Consider the following 21,232-nt stretch of genomic DNA (forward strand, 5'->3'; position numbering starts at 1 on the left):
AGAGAGAGACAGAGAAGGGGGGAAGCAGAGAAGTGTGGAGAGAGGCAGAAGGGAAGCTGCCTCTCCAAGAGGAAGATGGAAAAGAGGAGTGAGCTCAGGCCAGAAGCTGAAGATCAGCCTGCCTCAGCGGATGGGGGAGGGAGTGGGCGTGGCTTGTCTCTTAAAGGGACCAAAACCATAACATTTTATTATTGTTTTTAAAAATCTTTCTGTTAGGTGCTGGAGAGATGGCTCAGTGGTTAAAAGCACTTATTGCTCTTGCAGAGGGTCAATGTTCTGTTCCCAGCACCCACATGGTGGTTCACAAGCATCCATAACCTCTTTTGACCTCAAAGGGCACCAGGCACACACATGGTACATACATATGCATACATATATGGAGACAAAACATTTATACACATAAAAATTAAAAAAAAATTTAGAGACCAGGTTTCTCTGTGTAGCCCTGGCTGTCCTGGAACTTATTCTGTAGACCAGGCTGTTCTTGAACTCAGAGATCTGCCTGTCTCCACTTCCTGAATGCTGGGATTAAAGAAGTGCGTCACCACCAGCAGCTCTAAAATGTTTCGAAATCTTATTATTTTAAATTAATTTTGTTACCAAAGTATTTTTAATATTTTATGCATATGTGGCATTTATATATGTATATATATAAATATTTATTTTATTTATGCGTCCAACTGCTTGCCTGTGTGTATATGCGTGCACCATTTGCATCAGATCCCTTGGAACTGAAGGTATAAATGGTTGCGAGCCACCCATGTGGGTGCTGGGAATTGAATTCAGGTCCTCTGCAACAGCAATCAGTGCTTTTAACCACTGAATCATCTCTCCAGCCCCGTGGCATTATAATTTGCTCCATTAGTTTTTCCTGTGTAATTCAGATTGAATGTGTGTATTTCAGATTGAATTCAGACCCTTGTATATGCTTAGCAAGCTCTCCACTGTTGAGTTACACAGCCGGCCTTACTTTTATTTTTGAGACAGCCACCTAGCCTGAATCTTGGTGTTTAGTCAGGTGTTTGTCTCAAGGGTTTTTGTGACAGGGACTATGTTGTACTGGCTGGTGGGTAGACACCGGGGCCCTAGCTATCCTTCTTTCCTTTTAAAATAGATTTATTTAAGCCAGGCATGGTGGCACATACTTTTAACCCCAGAACTCTGGAGACAGATTCCCCTGGAACTGGAATTACAGTGGTGAAAATTGCTGGGAATTGAACTCGAGCTAGGCTCGATCCCCAGCCCTACCCAGGTCTTCTGGATCACATAAGCCCTCACTCTACAGCCAGATCTAAAGCCCAAAAAGTCCCAGATCCCCGAGGTGAAGGGCCGCCCAGTCCCCTCTTCCCTCCCACCCTCTCCAGCTCCAGCACCCTTCCTTCCCGCTTTGCCTGTCGCAGCTAATCACGCCTGGGCGGTTGGGGGCGGGCTCTACCTGACTGCGCTCCCTTTGATTGGGCAGCCGAGGGGGCGGGGCGGGGCAGGCTGTGCTAGGGAGAGCCTAGTGGAGCTCTGCCCTCTGCGCGCCAAGTTTGGGTTCCCCCCCCGGGTCGCGGCGTATCACGTGGGCCGTGGGCTGGTTCCCAGGGCACGTGCTGAGCTGTTGGGACTTGGCGGGTTGTTCCGGACAGCGCGCTGTGGCTTTCACGCTGGCGGTGGGACTCGGGTCGTTCTTAGCGCGCTCTCCAGGAACTCAGCGGTCCACCTGCCTCTGCCTCCCGAGTGCTGAGATTAAAGGCCTGTGCCAACCCACCACCCTAACCCCTTTCGAAGAGGCCGGAGGCTCAGGCGTGTGAGTCCAGGTCCCGTTACCAAGTGAATTGGAGGTCATCCTGGACCACAGATTGAGACCTTCTCACAACCCATCCGTCTAATACTAGGTATGTAATGTCTAATCTTTGCGGTTGTTTCTTTTTGTTTTGTTTTTTGAGGTGGGGAGTACCAGGTAGCACGTGCTAGCCTCGAACTTGCTGCGTAGCCAAGGATGATCTTGAACTTCATCTCACCAGCGGGAGCTACCACTCCTGATTTATGGGGTGCCGGGGATGGAACCCCTTGATTTATACGTGTTAGTGAAGCTTCTGAGGTTTGGCTCTGGTTGTGTAAGCACTACCTTGGGTTTACTAGCACGTCCCTGTTTGTCTGCAGTATGTTACCCTGGTCTAGGAGACGGGTTGGGTTGTGGGGATCTTAGAGCTCAGTGCCTCTATTTCAAGGTCTGGAAGTTAGGTGACCCTTGGTTAACTGAAACAAACACGAATGTGTTTGGTTGACTTAGGCAGTTGCTGGACTGGAAACACCAGTTTAGGTTCCCTACGGAATCCATTTTAAATTTTTTCCTTGAGGGAATGTCGAAGGGAGGTGAATAATTGTTACCCAGGGTTCTGGGAAGAACTAGAAGTAAACTAGAGCTCGGATTCTGGCTCATTTGTATGACCCTAGTTCGATAAAGTAACTATGCAGAACACAAATTTATGTGCAAGACAAGGAAGGCCACCAAGCCTGATCCCTGTTACAATTTAAAAGCAATAATAGTAGTAAATTAATATGGACTTTGGCAAACCTATAGACCTTAATTTAAAAAAAAAACTGCTTGTTTTCCCGAGTTAGCCAAAAATGACAATTCCAGGCACACACCTTTAATCCCAGCCCTCAGAAGACAGAGACAGGCGGACCTCTGAGTCCGAGGCCAGCCTTGTCTACAGAGAGAGTTCCAGGACAGAACAACCAGGACTGTTAAATTTCCACGGAGAAATCCTGTTCCCAAAACAAGCGGCCAGGAGGTGGTGGTACATGCCTTTAATGTTAACACTCAGGCAGCAGAGGCAGGCGGATCTCTGCTTGTTCAAGGCCAGCCTGGTCTACAGAGTGAGTTCCAGGATAGATTCTAGGGAGAGGAGTAGAAGCAAGAATAGACTGCTGAGTTGGGGAGCGGAAAGGAGGCCACCCCTGCAGTTCCCACCTAGGGCTGTCTTGGATCAGAAAAGTCATTGCATGTGGGCCAATGGGCAGCAAGTGAATCTGTGGACCAGAATGGGGGTGCTGGTGGTACCTAGATAGAGGTGGTGGGGACATGTTCTTCCTGAGGAGGACGGGACTGAATACACCTTGCCAAAGGGTAAGAGTCCAGCTCTCCAGAGAAGAGCACTGAGCCCTCGCTCTTGATGGTTAGGAGACACTCCGATGGTTAGGAGAGACTCCGTTTCCGGCCTTTGGCAGTTAATATGTAATAAAGAGGTTGTTACCCTTTGGGATTCCTGGAGCAAAGGTCCCAACCTGACTGGTAAAGGCTCGGTTCTAACTTACCATGGGTCCAGAGAGGTGTCTGGATTTCCTGGGTGCTGATGTTGGGGGAAGAAACTCATGGGGTGCTTTGCATGCATTGCTGAGGTCACCCGTAAACCTCTCCTTCCCAGGGAGCTGCTACTGCAGCTGCAGAAGCAAACTGACTCGTCTGTGCTTTCTCATGTGTGGCCACATGTTTGTCTAATGATTCCATGCTGGTGTGAATATAACTACTCTGAACGTCCTAATTAGGAATTTTCTGTTTAAAGATGATTGACACTTCCTTTGTCTACCTCTTCCAGAGAGAGAGAGGGAGCCCTACTTTGGTCCTGGGTTGGGAGTGTGCCCTCCGGGAGAGTAGGCTCTTTGCTCAGGATTGGCTGTTGGGGGTGTCCTTTCCACAGCAGACCTCCTGTCTTGGCCACCTCAGTTTTTCACCTATTTTGGGCCTTAGGTATTCAATATTTATGTTGGTCTATGGTCATTCCCCCCATGAGGAAGACCCATAAAGGCAGGTCGGCTTTTCCCCGCCTTGGATTTATCGACCACAGCACAAAAGAGTAGTATTTACTTGTCCTGTAAATAAAGTTTGCACACGTTAACAGAAAAGGACAGGAGGGCTGCCAGCCATTGTGTAAAGGAAGAGCTGTGGGTGCAGTGGGTTCGTTTTGCTTTGTTGCTTGTGTTTTTGAGACAGGGTTTCTGCGTATCCTTGACTGTCTTGGAACTCTTTGTAGCCCAGGATGGCACCTGCCTCAGCGTCCTGAGTGCTGAAATCACAGGCGTGCGCGACCGTGCCCAGACTGAATGTGGTGTTTTTATTTTACATTTATGTACTTTATTTTATGTGCATGGCTAAACGTTTCGCACAACACAGCTTGGTGTTCAGTGCCTAGTTAGAGAGCAGCAAAGCTCCACGTGTGCTTCTGCGGAGTCTGAGAGAACTGTGTCCAGAACTGAAGATCGCAGGACTCAATTATAAAATGTTTACTGCCTGTGGTGGAACGTGCCCATAATCCTAGCACTTGGGAGGTGGAAGAAAGAGGAGTTCAAAGTCATTTCTAGCCACGTGCCGAGTCTAAGGCCAACCTGGACCATGTGAGAACAAAGCTATAAAGTGTACTGCTGGGCATCTTGGAAGGAGTAGCCTTTGGGGTTGCCTGTGTTCTCTGTTAATTTATGTTTACCCAGTGACAGACGTTGGTAAGGAATGTGTACTGTTTCATAGGAACTGACCAGTTCTCTGCCAGTGGAATTGGTTTAAGTAAAGGGTCTGATTGATCATTTAGATGGAGATTACTTCTTCCAGTGTGCTGTGCTAGAAACCGTGGGAGATTAGAAAAGACCCATGTTTAGCTGGCAGTGCAGGGTTCCGTGGAGAACCCCACCTAAGAGGCTTGGAAGGAGGAGGCTCTAGGGCAGAGCTTTGGAATGAGGAGAATCAGGTCCGAAGTTCAGGAAGGAGCCCCAACTGGCTTCCAGGGATTTATACTCTTGTCCACACACACACACACACACACACACACACACTCCCCACTCGGGGGGCTCGCTGGAGTCGACGTTGGGACCCACGTGTGTTTTCCCTTTGTTTCACGCAGGAACCACTGCAGCAGCCGACATGGACATCACCCTGTGGTCATCTCATGAGAAGATGTTGACACAACCCCTCAAGGACAGTGACGCCGAGGTGAGACTCGGGCCCCTTCCCAGGCTTTTACATCTGCGGCCTTGTTTAGATCACGGTGGGTTTTTTTTGTTGTTGTTGCCTTGTGGGGATTTTGTTTTGTGCTGTGAGGGGTGGAACTAGGGCCTCACCTGTTAGTTGGGTGTTCACTGCTGTACTGCATTCCTGGCCTCGAAATTGCTCCTTACCGTGGACCCTGAGTGAACTGTGTACAGACAGCCTTGTAGAGTGACGGACAGGGCTGGGGTGCAGTGTGGTGGCGGAGCATTTTCTTTCCCAACTACATCTCCAGCACCACCACGGGAGCAGATGGAGAAGCTGTGGTTGATAGTCCTTTGGGAGTAAATGTAAGTATTTCTGAGCTCAGTGCTTGGTGCTCTAGAAAACAGGAAAAAGGTTGGCCCTTCCTTTACACTGCCCAGGAACAGACACACTCAGATGCCCTAAAGCAATTTGGTTTTATAACATTTTTATTGTTATATTATTCAGTCTACAGTTCAGTGTTTTAGCATATAATGGTTCTTGATTTATGTCGTAGTTATGTTTTAATAAACCCACATTGAAAATGGGCCAGACTGCACTGAATCTGCTTCGTACCTGTCACATGTCCAGGCGTGGCGGTGTGGAGCATGACGGTTAGGAGTGTGTCCCGTCGTGGGTTCACTGGGCGCTGTGGCTTGCTGCCCCTGCCCAGCATCAGGAGGGGAGATCAGAATCTCTCTAGCCAGGGAAGGAGACTGTTCAAAGCTGGAAGTGGCATTTCCAGGTGCCCCGTGCTTTGCCTCTCTCAAAAGCTGAGAAATAGACTGTCCACTAGCATCTGCACTCGTAGTGATGTGCAGACAGTTTTATACCCGGGAATCCATGAGCAGCTACCCCATTCTCCCCAGATTTCCCACCCCAGGCAACCATTAGTGGAGTTTTCGTTCTGCTGTATTTGCTCAAATGTTTTTTGGAATAAGGTTCGCAGAGATAAGAATTTAGTAATACGTAAGGATAGAATTGAAAATTAACTGGGGGAGGTGGTTATGCCTTTAATGCTGGCAGAGAGGCAAGTGGATCACTGAATTAGAACCCAGCCTAGACCGTATTCCAGGCCAGTCTAGGCACATAGTGAGACCCCATCTCAGCAAACAAACAATAGAAATCAGGTGTACTAAAGCTAACTGAGGGTGACCCTGAGCCTCTGGTCATCCCACCTACACTCCCAGATGTTGAAATTACAGACTCGGTGCCAGCAAGTTCTGTTTGTTCAATTTGTTTTAAATTTATTTTATGTTGCTGTTTTCCTAATTAGTTAAACTTCTGATCTTCCTTCACAACCCAAGGGCTGAGATTTCGGGCATGTGCCACCCTCCCCAATTTAACAATGCTGAGGATCAAACCCAAGGGATAACGCATGCTAGATAAGCACATTAGCAACTGAGCTACGCTCCAACCCCATGCCTGTTTCCTTCTGATAAGGTTTACAACATTATTAAAAAAGAGAGCAACCGGCAGAGGGTTGGATTGGAACTGATTGCCTCGGAGAATTTTGCCAGCAGAGCTGTGTTGGAGGCCCTGGGATCTTGCTTAAATAACAAATACTCCGAGGGGTATCCAGGCCAAAGGTGAGTGAGTCGTCCTAAGACCCTGCTCTGACCATTTTGTTTTTATTTCTTGTTTGTGGTTCCGGCTGACAATTCTGCCTCAGCCTTCCAAGTGCTATTGCAGTTGGAATTTACAGTGTCTGGCTCTCAACTAATATGTAACTGTCAAAAACCTGTAGCTCCCCAGTTACAGGCTTGTCTTCTCTTCTTGTTCTCTGATGTAACTCCTCCAGCTCTCTGCTGGGGTGGGATTCTGTGATCTTCTCAGAGCAGTCACACTCAGCAGTCCCTATGTAAGACCTGTGTAGCATAGGCTGTCCTCATCCCTCTGAGTTCACGTGGTCAGAAGCAGGCTTGTCTATGAGAGATGCGGTCCAGGTGCTAGGAAGGGTCATTGTCTTGTAAGAAAGCTACAGAGTGACTTTTGTTCTGAGAACCTTTATATCTGGGATGTGAGGGGGGAAAAAAAGCCTGTATCCCTTCTCTGAAATGCTTACAATCAGAAATGTTTTTAATTAAAATATCTACTTGATTCTTTGGTTAAGCATTCTATATCTGAAACTAGTGCTTCAGAACTTGAAACTTTGGGTGTTTTGTTTTGTGAGACTTACTATGTAGCCATATAATGTGGTGTGTGGACCAGGTTGGCTGCAAACTTGTGTTGATCCTCCTACCTGTTTTTGAAGTGGCGGCTTTGCAGGAACACATCACTATGCCTAATCTTTTTTGGTTTTGCTGGGAGTTGAATTTAGGACTTTATGTGGTCAGGCAAGTCTCCCCCACTGACTTACACACTCACCACCTTGAAACCGATTTCTTGAGTCAGAATCTCACTGCATAGCATAGGCTGGCCTCATGCTTCTAAGTTCAAGTGGTCTTCTGTGTGTCTGTCTATTACATCCATCATCAGACTATGTGTCTGTCTGTCTGTCTGTCTATCTATCTATCTATCTATCTTGTCATTTTAAGGCAAAATACAGAAGTTGACAGTGGTTTTTGCACATGTATGCATTTGTTCCAGTGGAAATCGGGAAAGGGTGGATCCTGTAGAGACCACAATTCTGTCATGAGATACCCTTGTTTCTTTTCCCTCCCTTTCTTTTTTTTTCCTTGGGACAGGGTCCTTGTATATAGATAGCACCAGCTTCCTCCTGCTTCTGCCTCCCAAGTGCTGGGAGCTGTGCCCCATCAGACCTGGCCTAGCTACTACTATGTCACTGGATCTTCACAGCAGCCTTAGAGCAGGACTCACTTCCCCCACCATACTCTGCCCACCCTTTGGCATCTTTGGCCTTCGCTAGGCACAGAAACTGGACCTAGGGTGTGTGTGGACCTTGCTTGTCTTCGCAGGTATTATGGAGGGACCGAATTCATTGATGAGCTAGAGACACTGTGTCAGAAGCGTGCTTTGCAGGCCTATCATCTGGATCCTCAGTGCTGGGGAGTCAATGTCCAGCCTTATTCAGGTGATTGTTGCATGCACATAGACCCTGGGTAGCTCCTTAGGCCTAGCTTGATGGGTTACAGCCATCAAGTCAAGTCCCACAGAAGCCTTCTCCTAAGTAACAGAGACAAGCCAAGGAATCTGCATTCATCCCCATTGCCCTTGGACTTAGCTCTGCACTCCCCTCCCAAGTAGCATTCTGCCCTGGAACTTACAATCGGTGAAATTAAGGCAGCATTACTTTCTAAGGCTCAAGAAAATCGTGGTGATAGCCTGCCAAGTGATTGTTGAACTGTGTAGCCAAGCTCCCGGATGCCCCTTTGTGCCTCGTGGGTAGAAATACTCAGGGCCTCTCTGTTCTCCCTGTTTCAGGCTCCCCTGCAAACTTCGCTGTGTATACTGCCCTGGTAGAGCCCCATGGGCGAATCATGGGCTTAGATCTGCCAGATGGAGGTCATTTGACTCATGGCTTCATGACAGACAAGAAGAAGATCTCTGCTACATCCATCTTCTTTGAATCTATGCCTTATAAGGTAGGGGTGTGTGTGTCTCCTCAGAACTTCCCTTGTGAGTTGATACCTGTCGGGATAAGTCATTGCATTTACACAGCACTGCCGCAGCCCCTTCTACTGGATCTCACTTCCATGTCCCAAGGACTCCTCAGGCTCGTGGCACACTGTGGACAACAAGGAAGGGGGAGTTAAGGTTTGGGCCAAGGCTATATAACATGATGGAAGCTATGACTGAGGAAGGGATCAGATAGCCAGCCCTCTAGCAGCAGCTGGTGACACAGGTCTGCCTTCACCAAGGTCAGCGGGTACAAGTATGGCAATGTCCCCACCTCTAGCATCAATACTAGCAGCTTCACCATTAATAGCCGTAGGCCTCTACAGCCCAGCCCTGTAGCCCACCACTACCCTTTTTCACAGACTGTTCTCAGCTATTAATTATGACCATGTGCCCCATTGGAATCAGTTCCATTAGAGCCAGTGCCCACAGCAAATGTTTGTGTGGGGTGTGTGTAGGCGTGTGACTATTTGTATTATCAGATGAATCCCCAAAATGCAAATAGGGGGTTGGGAATATAGTTCAGTTGATAAAAGTACTTGCCTATCATGCACAAAATCCTAGGTTCAGCCGGGCGGTGGTGGCGTGCGCCTTCAATCCCAGCACGCCAGCACGCGAGAGGCAGAGGCAGGCAGATCTCTGAGTGAGGCCAGCCTGGTCTACAGAGCTATTTCCAGGACAGGCTCCAGAGCTACAAAAAACCCTGTCTCGAAAAACTAAACACAAACAAACAAACAAAACCCCTAGGTTTGATCCGCAGCCCTGCAAGAGTGGGACTTCCACCTAATGTAGTCCCAGCCCTTAGAAGGTAGTTACAGGGGTTTCAAAAGTTCAAGGCAACCTTGAGGTGCTTAAAGTCCTGTCTAAAGAATGGAAGGGGGGAAGAAAGATAGATTTGAGGCCTCCACATAGGTCTAACACTTGGGAGGCTAAGACAGAAGGATTATGAAGTTTGAGGCCAGATGAGGCTGCATGAGTTTCAAGTCAGTGAGACCTTGAGTTGAAAAAATAAAATAAAATTAAAACCTAAAAGGCCCAAGGGCTCATATGTACCATTACAATCTGTCCATTTGATCAACAATGGGAGCTGGAGGTGTCTACGAGCTGCAGAGGACCTAGGTTCAGGTCCCAGCACCCACCTGGTAACTTATACCTGTAACTCTAGTTCCAGGGGAGCCAACACCTTCTGGCCTCCACTGATACTAGGCACACATATATGCAGGCAAAACACCCATACACATACAGTAAATAAATCCTGAAAACAGCTAAGGGTGACTGGATAGAAGAGGGAAACATTCATGTTTTCTATTGTCTGGTAGTGTGTCCTTCCTGGTGTCTCTCTTTGGGTTATTTGATGTTCAATACACTGTCTCTGGTTGTTTTCTTTTGGCAACCAGGAAAAAGATAACTGACTCTTTCTACTGAGCTAAATATTAGATGTGATTTTCTTTGTTTAATAAATTTGAGGATTGGCAAGATGGCTAAGTGGGCAAAAGTGCTTGCTGCTAAGCCTGGTGACCTGAGTTCAAACCCTAGGACCTACATGGTAAAATGAGAGACCCAAATTCCTTAAGTTGCTTCTGACCTCCACATGTGTTCCATGGTACTCATGTGCGTGTACACACAAATGATGTTGTCATCTTCGTGGAATCTTAATGTGAAATCGGCCACGTCTCAGTTGTAGTAGCTACTGTGGGTGTGAGTGACTGTTTTTCTGGACAGCTTGAGGATTTCTTCACAGATCTTACTGGCCAGTCTAGAAATTAGATTTTTTATTTATGTATTTATTTTTTTCCTTATTTTTTCCCCCGAGACAGGGTTTCTCTGTTGCTTTGGATCTTGCCCTAGAACTTCCTCTGTAGACCATGGTGGCCTCAAACTCAAAGAAATCCACCTGTTTCTGTCTCCCGAGTGCTGGGATTAAAGGCATGCACCACCACCACCTGGCTAGATTTTTTTGGTTTTTGGGTTTGTTTGTTTTTTTTTAAGAAAATAGGGTCTCTCTATCATGTATGTAAATCAGGCTGGCCTAGAACTCAGAGATCCACCTGCCTCTGCTTCTCAAGTGCGGGATTAAAGGCCCAAATTGGAAACCAGATTTTTTTTTTAATTTATTTATTTATTATGTGTACAACATTCTGCTTCCCACACACCAGAAGAGGGCGCCAGATCTCATTACAGATAGTTGTGAGCCATCATGTGGTTGCTGGGAATTGAACTCAGGACCTCTGGAAGAGCAGTCAGTGCTCTTAACCTCTGAGCCATCTCTCCAGCCCCTGGGAACCAGATTTTTAAACATGGGACAGTATAACCAAGCCTTCTCTTTGGTCTTACATTAGAGCATAAAAGCTGATTTCTGTTCTTACGACAATGAAAGAATTGTGGTAGGGAGTGGCTACTGACATTTTCTCTGTACCCTTTGATGAGCTGTTGGCCAGCTTCGTGTTATCTTTGATTGCTCCATGAAGCCCATTCCTGTGTTCTAATTCCTTGTTTTTCTCAAGCACTGTACTTGCTGCAGCCCTTGGCCATGAGAGTACCTATGGTGGCATGTCAGGTGTGGACGGGACGATCTGGCTTGGGTCCAGGAGGCACAGCTTCTGTGGCCAGGCTGCCTCTGCTTGCAGCTCACCAGGGCTGTCTTCTGTCCACTTTCCTCAGGCCATCTGTCTCTCACGTCAGCTCCTGTGCATCTCTCCTGGACTTAGCAGCTGCCCGGTGAGGGCCAGTGCTTTCTTTCTCCTCAGTGACTGCAACACTGACGTTCCGTTACTGTTTCTAGTCCACACCTCATACTTGGCTTCCATTCCCTTCTGAAAATGGAGGCTGTCCCTCTCTCTGGTCTCCAGTGGGGGCCTCTGCACTGTCCTGCCAGATAGAAGCTTCCTAGCTTGGGAGTGTGTCAGTGCTTCCATCTGGTATGTTTTGGTTGTTGTTGGGTGTCTAAGATTTAATTTATGTGTATGAGTCTCTCTCTCTCTCTCTCTCTGTGTGTGTGTGTGTGTGTGTGTGTGTGTGTGTGTGTACATTCATATATAAAACGTGTGTATCTGGTGCCTGAAGAGGTCAGAAGAGGGTGTCAGATCTCCTGGAGTTACAGACAGTTGTGTGCATCTTGTGCTGGAAACTGAATCTGGATCCTTTGCAAGAACAGCAAATACTTTTATCTACTGAGCTATTTCTTCAGCCTTTGTCTTTATTATTTTGGTTGGTCAGTGTCTTATGCTATATCCCAGGCTGACTTTGAACTCAGGACAATCCTTCTGCCTCAGCTAGTAGCTAGGATTATAAGCTTGGCTGTGCCTTTCTCATTTCCTGGACTTTTTGTTCTCTAGCATAGTGTAGTACCCAGGGCTAAGACTCCCCCTTATCCTTAGACCCCAGTGAGGGCTTCCAAGTCTGTGTGGGAACTGAATACATTTTATACCCTTTTATACCCTTGTGCAAACGGAATACATTGCCTTGCCCCAGGTCCTGGTCTGTGTTGTGGCAGGTTGAATGTGCTCAGGTGGATGGGCAGGGGGCACTGTGTGACCAGAGGAAGCGGCCAAGCCTGTCTTTGTGCTCCCGACAGGTGCACCCAGACACTGGCTTCATCAACTATGACCAGCTGGAGGAGAATGCCAGCCTCTTTCACCCGAAGCTAATCATCGCAGGTGAGCGGCAGTTGGAAGCAGCCTGGTTCCTGGGCAAGGCCCCTGCCTCCTCCAGAGAAGAATGTAAAGATATCACATCCTCCAACTCACTGTGCAGAGATCAGAGTTGAGACACATTCTGTCCTTTTAAGACTTGGATTGGCTATTTTTTGAGCCAGGCTGCTGCCATCTTCATGAAATCAGCTGTGCCTGCTTTCCAGGGTCCATCTTGATTGGGTCTGTGGACAGTTGACATTTGCCCTATTAAAAGGAGAGAGCCAGAGGGTCATTGAACCCTCACCCGAGGCAACTTTTCCCGGCCATTTGTGCAGTTCGGCCCCAAGTGCACAAGGCCTCCATGGGAGGCTAGAGTATCTAGGCTGGGGAAGACTAGGGGAAGAGAGCTTTCTTTATGCTGTTGTGAGGAAGCCGTCCATGCTGGCGAGGACTTCCCAGTGCAACTGCATTTGGATCGCCTACACTTCTGTCACTAATTTCTCACCCATAAGGCCAGGAAGCTCTGGTTTCCCGGGGTGAACTTGTACTTTGGTTTGTTATTGGAACCACATGAGGGAAAAGTAGACCTTGTTCACATCCCTCTCAGACAAGAAGTTTTAGTTTGTTTGTTTTTTGTTTTTATTTTTCAAGAAAGGGTTTCTCTGTAGCTTTTGGAGCCTGTCCTGGAACTAGCTTTTGGTAAACCAGGCTGGCCTCGAATTCACAGAGATCCGCCTGCCTCTGCCTCCCAAGTGCTGGGATTTAAGGTGTGCGCCACCACTGCCCAGCTTTCAGACAAGAAATTTTAACAGCTTGCCATCAATAGTGTTTAGTGCATCAGTGATTCAAGCCTTATATTTTTCTTTTTTTTTTTAAGAACTTTTTTTTTTAATATTTATTTATTATGTATACAATATTCTGTTTGCGTGTATGTCTCCAGGCCAGAAGAGGGCACCAGACCTCATTACAGATGGTTGTGAGCCACCATGTGGTTGCTGGGAATCGAACTCAGGACCTTTGGAAGAGCAGGCAATGCTCTTAACCACTGAGCCATCTCTCCAGCCCCGTCTTATATTTTTCTTATCATGTATAAAAATACAGGGGTGGTTTTGTTTTGTTTTATTAGTTTATTGTTTTGAAACAAGTTTCATTGTGTAGCCCTGGCTGGTCTCAAACTTGGATGTCCACTGGCCTCTGCCTTCCAAGGGCTGGGATTAAAGGTGTGCACCACCATACTCAGCTCAGAGATGTTTTTTTTTTTTGTTTTTGTTTTTGTTTTTTTGAGACAGGGTTTCTCTGTAGCTTTGGTGCCTGTCCTGGAACTAGCTCTTGTAGACCAGGCTGGCCTCGAACTCACAGAGATCCGTCTGCCTCCCGAGTGCTGGGATTAAAGGCGTGTGCTACCACCGCCCGGCCCAAAGATGGTTTTGAGGGCACACATTGTCCTCAAAGATCAGGGGGGAATCTCCTTGCAGATGTGTACATTAGAGGCCAGCTCAGCTGCCCTGGACACCTTTGATGTTACCATGTCATCTCCTCTGTCTCAGGGACTAGCTGCTACTCTCGGAACCTCGACTATGCACGTCTGCGGAAGATTGCTGATGACAATGGGGCGTATCTCATGGCAGACATGGCACACATCAGTGGGCTGGTGGCGGCTGGTGTGGTACCCTCCCCTTTTGAACACTGCCATGTGGTGACCACCACAACACACAAAACCCTGAGAGGCTGCCGTGCTGGTATGATATTCTACAGAAAGGGTAAGTGTCTACATGCTGGGACAGGCAGAGGGTGGGCTAACGTTTCCTGTATGGAAGAAATCAGGAAAACTCTGGACTGTGACTCTGGAAAAGATCAGGATCTTGTACCTAGAATAGTCTCAGGAAAGAGCAGTGATGGGCTTTGAAGGAAGCCCCAATCACAGCTCTGTAGAGGACAGAGGACCACTCTTGAAGCTGGTTTTCTCCTTCCATTGTGGGATCCAGGGATTAGACTGACAGGTTTGTACAGCAAGCACTTTGCCTGCTGAGCTGTCTTCATGGACCTCATAAAGAAAGACTCACTGGGGTTGGTGTGGTGGTACACACCTATAATCCTAGCTCGAAACAGGAAGGTCAGAGGCCGGCCTGAGACTTTGTCTCTACAGGGTAGGGGGCGACAGTGAGACCAACACTGACACCCAATAATAACTAAACTATAAAGCACTGATACAGGAGGTTGGCATGGTGGTGTGGTGGTACATATCTGTAATCCTGCACTTTGAAGGCATAGGCAGGAGGCAGCTACAAGTTTTAGGGGCCGCCTGGTTATCATAGTAAGTTCTAGTTCTAGTCCAGCTAGGGCTAGGGAGTTCAGAATCATGTTTCAAGCATAAAACAAATAGAAATAACCTCTGTGTGAGTTTTATCGCTTAGTAAGGTATTTCTCTTCCTACTTCCTTACACTCCACCTCTGCAAATACTCCCCTTATTCTGGAGTTCCCACAATGGTGAAAGTCATATCAACAGTGATATAGCCCATAGCCTTGCAGCAGCAGGGAAATTAGCCTTCCAGTGTCTTACCCTGGTGGGATCTTGAGGGCAAGTGCTAGTCAGGTGCCGCCTCAGTCTTCAAGGTCCTGCAGCCTCTGAGGACTTTTGTCAGCTTGCTTGGAGTTGTGGAGTTGTTGGTTTGTTTTTTGTTTGGTTGTTTTGGTTTTGAAACAGAATCTCATACTGTAGCACAATCCTATCTCAGCCTCCCAAGTGACCAGATTATAGGTGTGAGCCAATAGGCTAGGTTCCTGGGTTGGCATTTGAGGAGTCCTTTGTTGTGTCTGCTGTGTTCAGTGGATTTGTTGGCCCTCAGCCAGTAAGAGTAGCTCTGGCCTCTTTTTGCTGCTGTGCCATCTTGGGCCACTGGCGGCTTCTCTGGGTCTTGTTTCCTCATCTCTAGAGCAGAGAGTGCTGCAGTAGCATCCATGCCTCTAGACTGTTTGGGGGATTCAGTGAGTTGACACCAAGTGCTTCTGTAGCCAAACTTGGCTTACAAGAATATGTAGGTGATATTGATGCTTATCGTTGAAAAGGAATTATTTTTGTTATTAACTTTTTCTCACGAATAGTCATCTGAGCATTGATGCCTCCTGTCACTGTCACTTTCCACACAAGCCCAGTGACTGAGTTCAGTCCCCAGAATCTACATGAAGTAGAGAATCAAATCCACAAAGTTGCCCTCTGACCTTTGCCATGGTATTTGCCATAGTACATGTGTATCCACATGCATATCATGTCCGTACACAATAATAGCTTTGTGGGTTTTGTATTTGAAGCAGGGTTTCTTTGTAGCCCTGGCTGTCCTGGAATTTGCTCTGCAGACCAGACTGGTCTCAAACTCAGAGATCCTCCTGCCTCTGCCTCCTGAGTGCTGGGATTAAAGGTGTACACCTCATGCCCTTGCTAGAGTTGTGCGGTTTTTTTAATTAAGGGGAAAAGGGAACCAAGCATGGCGTCACATTCCTTTAATCCCAGCACTTGGGAGGCAGTCTATCATCCATCTGCAAGGGCCTTTGCCCTGCCATTGCAAACCCGTCCAGGTGGGGCTGCCTGCACTCTTATCGATTTAGCTGTGAGTCACAGGTCTGTCTGCTAACATCCTAGTTTCCTTACCAGGTGTACGCAGTGTGGATCCCAAGACTGGCAAAGAGATTCATTATGAACTGGAGTCACTCATCAACTCTGCTGTGTTCCCAGGCCTCCAGGGGGGACCCCACAACCATGCCATTGCTGGTAACATCACCAAGTCTACTGTAGAGCTCTTGGGTTGCACCCTACATCATAGCGCCGTGAAGTCTATACTTCCCATCCTAGCTGTCCTCCAGAGGACGTTCCTGGACTTCCACACTAGAGAAGGAACTTGAGAGACAGTGTATACAGGAAAAGGGGAGGTGATTAAAAGTGGTACACGGGAGGACAGGGAGAAGTGACTGTTGAGCTCAGATGGCACCCTTAGGCAACACTGCAGCAGGGCAGATACCTGAAAGATGAGTAGAGCTGGCAGAGAAGAAAACTAGGACCCAATCCTATGGGACAAGCTGCTTCTCTTCCGTATCCCCACACCTGTGGGGGTGTAGGCTCATACTTTATGACCTTCACACCTTGAACCCTGGTTACAGCAGTGACTCCTGGGTTCCACGGGAGCCCTACAGGCTCTCTTCTCCTTTTTCCCTCTATTTGGACACATGGCTTATAGATAACTACTAACATTCTGAATCATCTCACTGTCATTGTGGCAGTGACTGTGGCACTTGCTAGTACTGAAGCACCCAGGACAAGGTGGGGTTTCTCAGGCAGGACATTAGTGTGTACACTGATACGAAAAGAACAGCACATCGGGGCTGGAGAGATGGCTTAGCAGTTAAGAACACTGGCTGCTCTTCCAGAAGACCTGACTCAGTTTCCAGTACCTACAGGGGATTCACAACTATCTGTAACTCCAGTTTCAGGGAATCCAATACCTACTTCTGGTCTCTGCAGGGACCAGGCATGCAAGTGATGCACACACATGCATGCAAGCCAAACACCCATAAACAAAAATGGGGGCATAGTGGCACATGCCTTGAATCCTAGCACTGGGGAGGAAGAGGCAGACAGATTTCTGAGTTGGAAGCTAGTTTCGCTTAACATAGCACATTGGTGGGACATGGGCTCTGGGTTTTCAGATTTCCTCATTGCAGGGTCTGCTTACGTCTCATGGTTCCTGCTACTGAACCTAGTGCTTCCACAAGCAGACAGGTGCTCCATACCAGGACATCAGTGTGTGCATTGAGCATGGTGCTCTGCTTCTCGTCCCTTGTAGTCAGACAGCGCTCATGAGTAATTACAAGAGTGTCAGTGCTCCGAGGTGGTGAGGGGGCAAGCAGGCTGTTCCTTCTGGGACAGCTCAGAATGCTGCATTATGTCACTGACTTCGTTCATCCAGAGATTCATTTCCATATATCAAGCATAAAAGGACTAAAATCCATCCTTGTGGTAATCAGAATACACTGGGCTTTCATCCCCAGAGATAAGCTTACCTCCAAAGCAGTCCTTGGGGAGTGGCTTTAGTGATGTCTGTAAGGGTGGTAGGGTAATTATAGGGCTAAAACAATGGGTATGGGGGTTAGATCCTGGGTTCTGTCCCTAGCCATGTACAAGAATAGAAATAGATAATTGGTCATGTGAGGGGGGTGATGTAATAGTTCACAGATTCTGGGTTCCCTGAAAATAAGGCCTGCTCCTGAGTCAATACTTGTATTTAAATCTGTCTCCTTGTCCAGGTGTTGCTGTGGCCCTGAAGCAAGCCATGACCACAGAATTCAAAATCTACCAGCTCCAAGTGGTGGCCAACTGCAGGGCTCTGTCTGAGGCCCTCACAGACCTAGGCTACAAAATAGTCACAGGTATACTAAATGCTCACAAAACTGGGCTGACCTTTCTTGGTTGGGTATACTGAAGTCTTGCCTCTTGGTTTATCTGGTTAGGGTGTGGTTTGTCACATCACACAGCTGAGCATACCTCAGCTATAGTTCTTTCCCTTCTGTGTGTTTTAGCAACTGCCATGTGACACCCAATGCACATTCTGGATAACAGAGATGTCAGGTTACAGCTGCACCCACTTGCTGATAGCTCACCCCACCCATGAGGCCAGGGCACAGTAGGCTTTCCCTGGTTCCTGTCATGTGACAGCCTTGTCACACGCCAGTCTTTTTTTCTTTTTTTTGACCTGGGATCTTTGGAATCATTCCTGCAGTACAGCCTGGGGTTGGAGTAAACAGTGATCTTTCTTTTTTTCTTTTTTTTTTTTTTTTTCGAGACAGGGTTTCTCTGTGGTTTTGGAGCCTGTCCTGGAACTAGCTCTTGTAGACCAGGCTGGCCTCGAACTCACAGAGATCCGCCTGCCTCTGCCTCCCGAGTGCTGGGATTAAAGGCATGTGCCACCACCGCCCAGCTACAGTGATCTTTCAAGGCCAAACCATGGTTTAAAAAGAGTTCAAAGTGGAAAGACCTAGAGGATCTTTATGACCTTGGGCTTGGTCCAGAAAGTTCTGTTATTACTGCTGTCCTCTTCATCTGTTAGCCAGCTGTGTCTATAAAAAAGTGCCTGAGGTAATCAGTGTAACACAAAGACAGACTAGCTCATTTTTGGAGTGTGTGATCAAGTCCACAGTAGATTAACCCAGTTAGCCTCTTTACTTTTGGGCAGGTACATCATGGTAGGAGCTTGTGGCGAACCACAGCCATTTAGTTCACAGCCAGGGAAGAAGAAAGAAAAAAAGGGGCTGAGATCCCACAGTCCTTCAGTGACCTAAAGACCTACTAAGCCAGGGCTGGAGAGATGGCTCAGTGGTTAAGAGCATTGCCTGCTCTTCCAAAGGTTCTGAGTTCAATTCCCAGCAACCACATGGTAGTTCATAACTATCTGTAATGAGGTCTGGTGCCCTCTTCTGGTCTGCAGACATACACACAGACAGAATATTGTATACATAATAAATAAATATTTTAAAAAAAAAAACTTACTAAGCCTGTCTTTTGGGGGACAGGGTGAGTGTCTTTTTGAAACGGTTTCATTACATAGCCCAGGCTGGCCTCCAGTTCCAGAATGCTAGGTATGACATAGGCTTACACCACAGTGGCCAGCATCTGGCTCTGTCACCTTTTGGTAACGCTAGAATAGAGAGCAGGCCTTTAACACCATCAACTTAGGGAGCCTCGAGATCTGAATCTTAGCATTATTTATGTCACTAATATATATATATATCCTTTGGAATCTGAAGGCGTTGAATGCAAACCAGATGCCTAAAAAGTTTGGATTAGCATTTTTGTGTTAGGGTGTTCAACTAATAATGTCTAGCAAATATTCCAAAATGTGGGGGGAAAAAAAACCCTCAAATCTCAAAACACTGCTTCTGGTCTTGAATGCCGGGTATCCAGTCTGTTTTGCCATGGGGTTTAGAACAAAAGTACAGAGCCTCCAGAACATATATGGTCATTACCCCATCTGCATGGTTAATTGAGCCGGCACTACTCAAAAGGAGCTCTTTTGTTATTTTGGTTTTTTGGGACAAAGTCTCACTATTGTAGTCTTGGCTGGCCTTGAATTCATATGTGATCCACCTGCCTCTGCCCGAGTGGTGGGACTGATTGAGAGCATGTAACGCCATGCCTATCCCAGAGTCTTAAAATGGGCATCAGAAAGGCTGGGGATGTGGCTCAGTGGTAGAACATTTACCTAGAGTCACTTGTCACACACAGAATATGAGAATTTGAGTGCTCCTCAGCCTTTGTGGGTCTCTACCATGTCATGGCACAGGCAGTCTGGGCTGTAGCAGCTGCTGGATGCTTCAGTCAGAATCTCTGCACCTCTTTATGTCATGTCCTCTTCCCAGTTCCTAGAGGAGCATCTTTGCCCACCTCTCCAGAACCGCAGGTTCTTTTCCTTGTGTGGCCAACCTTCTAATTCCATTTTATCCAAATTTGTTTCCAGGTGGTTCTGACAATCATTTGATCCTAGTGGATCTCCGTTCTAAGGGTACCGATGGTGGAAGGGCTGAGAAGGTACTAGAAGCCTGTTCTATTGCCTGCAACAAGAATACCTGCCCAGGTGAGACTCCTCTGTGGTCATTCCTTCCATGGCCCTCCTATCTGCATTTCTTTCAGCCAGTGTTGGAGTTGACGAAAGTATTCAGCTTAGGAGACAGACCACCTTAGGGAAGGGCAGAAAGGAAAGGACAACTGAGTGGCACAGCTGTAAGAGAGACAGGAACTTTTAAAACCAAGTAGCATTTCTCCTGTCAGGCCCACACAGATGTTAACCTCTGAAGGACCCGGAGCCACCCCACAGGACTGCTTTTCATTGGTTAATACAGTGGCCCACATGCTTTTTTGTCCTACACCCTAGTTTTGAAGTCAGTCACCTCCTTGCTAGATCAAGTTGGGATCCACAGACTAGGATCTTTACCCAACTTTCCTTTGAAAATACAGTGGGCACAGTAGTGTGTTCGACGCAGCTCAGGACTTTGCTTGTCTCAAAGGTGATAAGAGCGCACTACGGCCCAGTGGACTGCGACTGGGGACCCCAGCATTGACATCCCGTGGACTTTTGGAGGAAGACTTTCAAAAAGTTGCACACTTTATCCACAGAGGTAAGGGAGGGCGAGGTATTGGGAGTTCAAATATCTTGCTTGTGTGTATAGTTGCTCGTGTGTTTTAGTAGCCAAGACCCAGCCATGGGTGAAAGCTGGTCTAAAAATCCCTCCTGTATGAGGTTTATAAATGTCTGTTGACAAAGGACACGGCCCAGAATCACCTAGTTACAGCAGGATATATAGTGAAGGAGGCCCCAGTTGACACTCACTGTCTTTTGCACAGGGATAGAGCTGACTGTGCAGATTCAGAGTGACATGGCCGGGAAGGCCACACTGAAAGAGTTCAAGGAGAAGCTGGCGGGGGATGAGAAGTACCAGAGTGCTCTGAGGACTCTCCGGGAAGACGTGGAGAATTTTGCTTCCAACTTCTTACTACCAGGCTTGCCCGACTTCTGAGGGTAGGACTGTTCCAGGATCCTCTGAAGCCTGTGCTCCCTCGAGACCACCAAGCTGCCCTGTAGTAGGCCACTGAGCCTGCCCTGTGCTTTGGAGGGTGTTTCTGGCAGGCTGTTCTTATTTCAGAAATCTGGGACAGGTTATCAAGGACTATAAATTTGAGACTTCGCCTTCTCAACAGCCGTATATAATTAATTATTCTGGAAAAAGTACTGTGTAGTCATTTGATCTCACTTATTGATTGCAGTATGAGGCAGAGCTATTAAAGATTCCAGAATTCTCCTTTCTCCTTTCTCAGTGGCCCTGTGGCAGGTAAGGAAATGTTCAGGTTCACCCTCGTGTTTTCTCTTCTTCCTCTTCTTTTGCCCAGTAGAATGGAGAGGAACACTGAGTTTTCTGCTCTGAGCTTGAGACTATAAACGAGACAGTTGTAAGCAAGAGTTAGGATCAGGCGCTGGAAAGATGGCTCAG

The 21,232-nt window shown here is 47.4% G+C and overlaps 1 protein-coding gene across 2 annotated transcripts; it reads left to right on the forward strand.

Moving 5' to 3' along the window:
* The first annotated feature begins 1,561 nt into the window (after nt 1–1,561).
* Nucleotides 1,562–21,041, forward strand: Shmt1 (serine hydroxymethyltransferase 1). 2 transcript variants are annotated; one of them, XM_041665907.1, is made up of 12 exons: nt 1,562–1,880; nt 4,884–4,972; nt 6,434–6,579; nt 7,909–8,024; nt 8,375–8,535; nt 12,144–12,225; nt 13,749–13,961; nt 15,852–15,968; nt 17,498–17,620; nt 19,705–19,821; nt 20,252–20,362; nt 20,589–21,041. In XM_041665907.1, the coding sequence occupies exons 2-12, from the start codon at nt 4,904–4,906 to the stop codon at nt 20,759–20,761; spliced, it is 1,428 nt and encodes a 475-aa protein (XP_041521841.1). In that variant the 5' UTR covers nt 1,562–1,880; nt 4,884–4,903; the 3' UTR covers nt 20,762–21,041. The 2 variants fall into 2 exon arrangements, with proteins under 2 accessions (XP_041521841.1, XP_041521842.1); XM_041665908.1 differs by lacking the exon at nt 1,562–1,880 and adding an exon at nt 4,303–4,383.
* The last annotated feature ends 191 nt before the right edge of the window (nt 21,042–21,232 follow it).

The sequence above is a fragment of the Microtus oregoni genome, unplaced genomic scaffold (assembly GCF_018167655.1).
Source record: "Microtus oregoni isolate MIOR12 unplaced genomic scaffold, Mior012 000015F_ref0000493, whole genome shotgun sequence".
In the NCBI taxonomy this organism is placed as follows: Eukaryota; Metazoa; Chordata; class Mammalia; order Rodentia; family Cricetidae; genus Microtus; species Microtus oregoni.

Bases quoted from the DNA above. Each gene is read 5' to 3' on its own strand.
- Shmt1 (XM_041665907.1), top strand. From the start codon at position 4,904: ATGGACATCACCCTGTGGTCATCTCATGAGAAGATGTTGACACAACCC. The intron at 8,025-8,374 runs GTGATTGTTGCA...TCCCTGTTTCAG, and splicing joins CAATGTCCAGCCTTATTCAG to GCTCCCCTGCAAACTTCGCT. The intron at 12,226-13,748 runs GTGAGCGGCAGT...CCTCTGTCTCAG, and splicing joins CCCGAAGCTAATCATCGCAG to GGACTAGCTGCTACTCTCGG.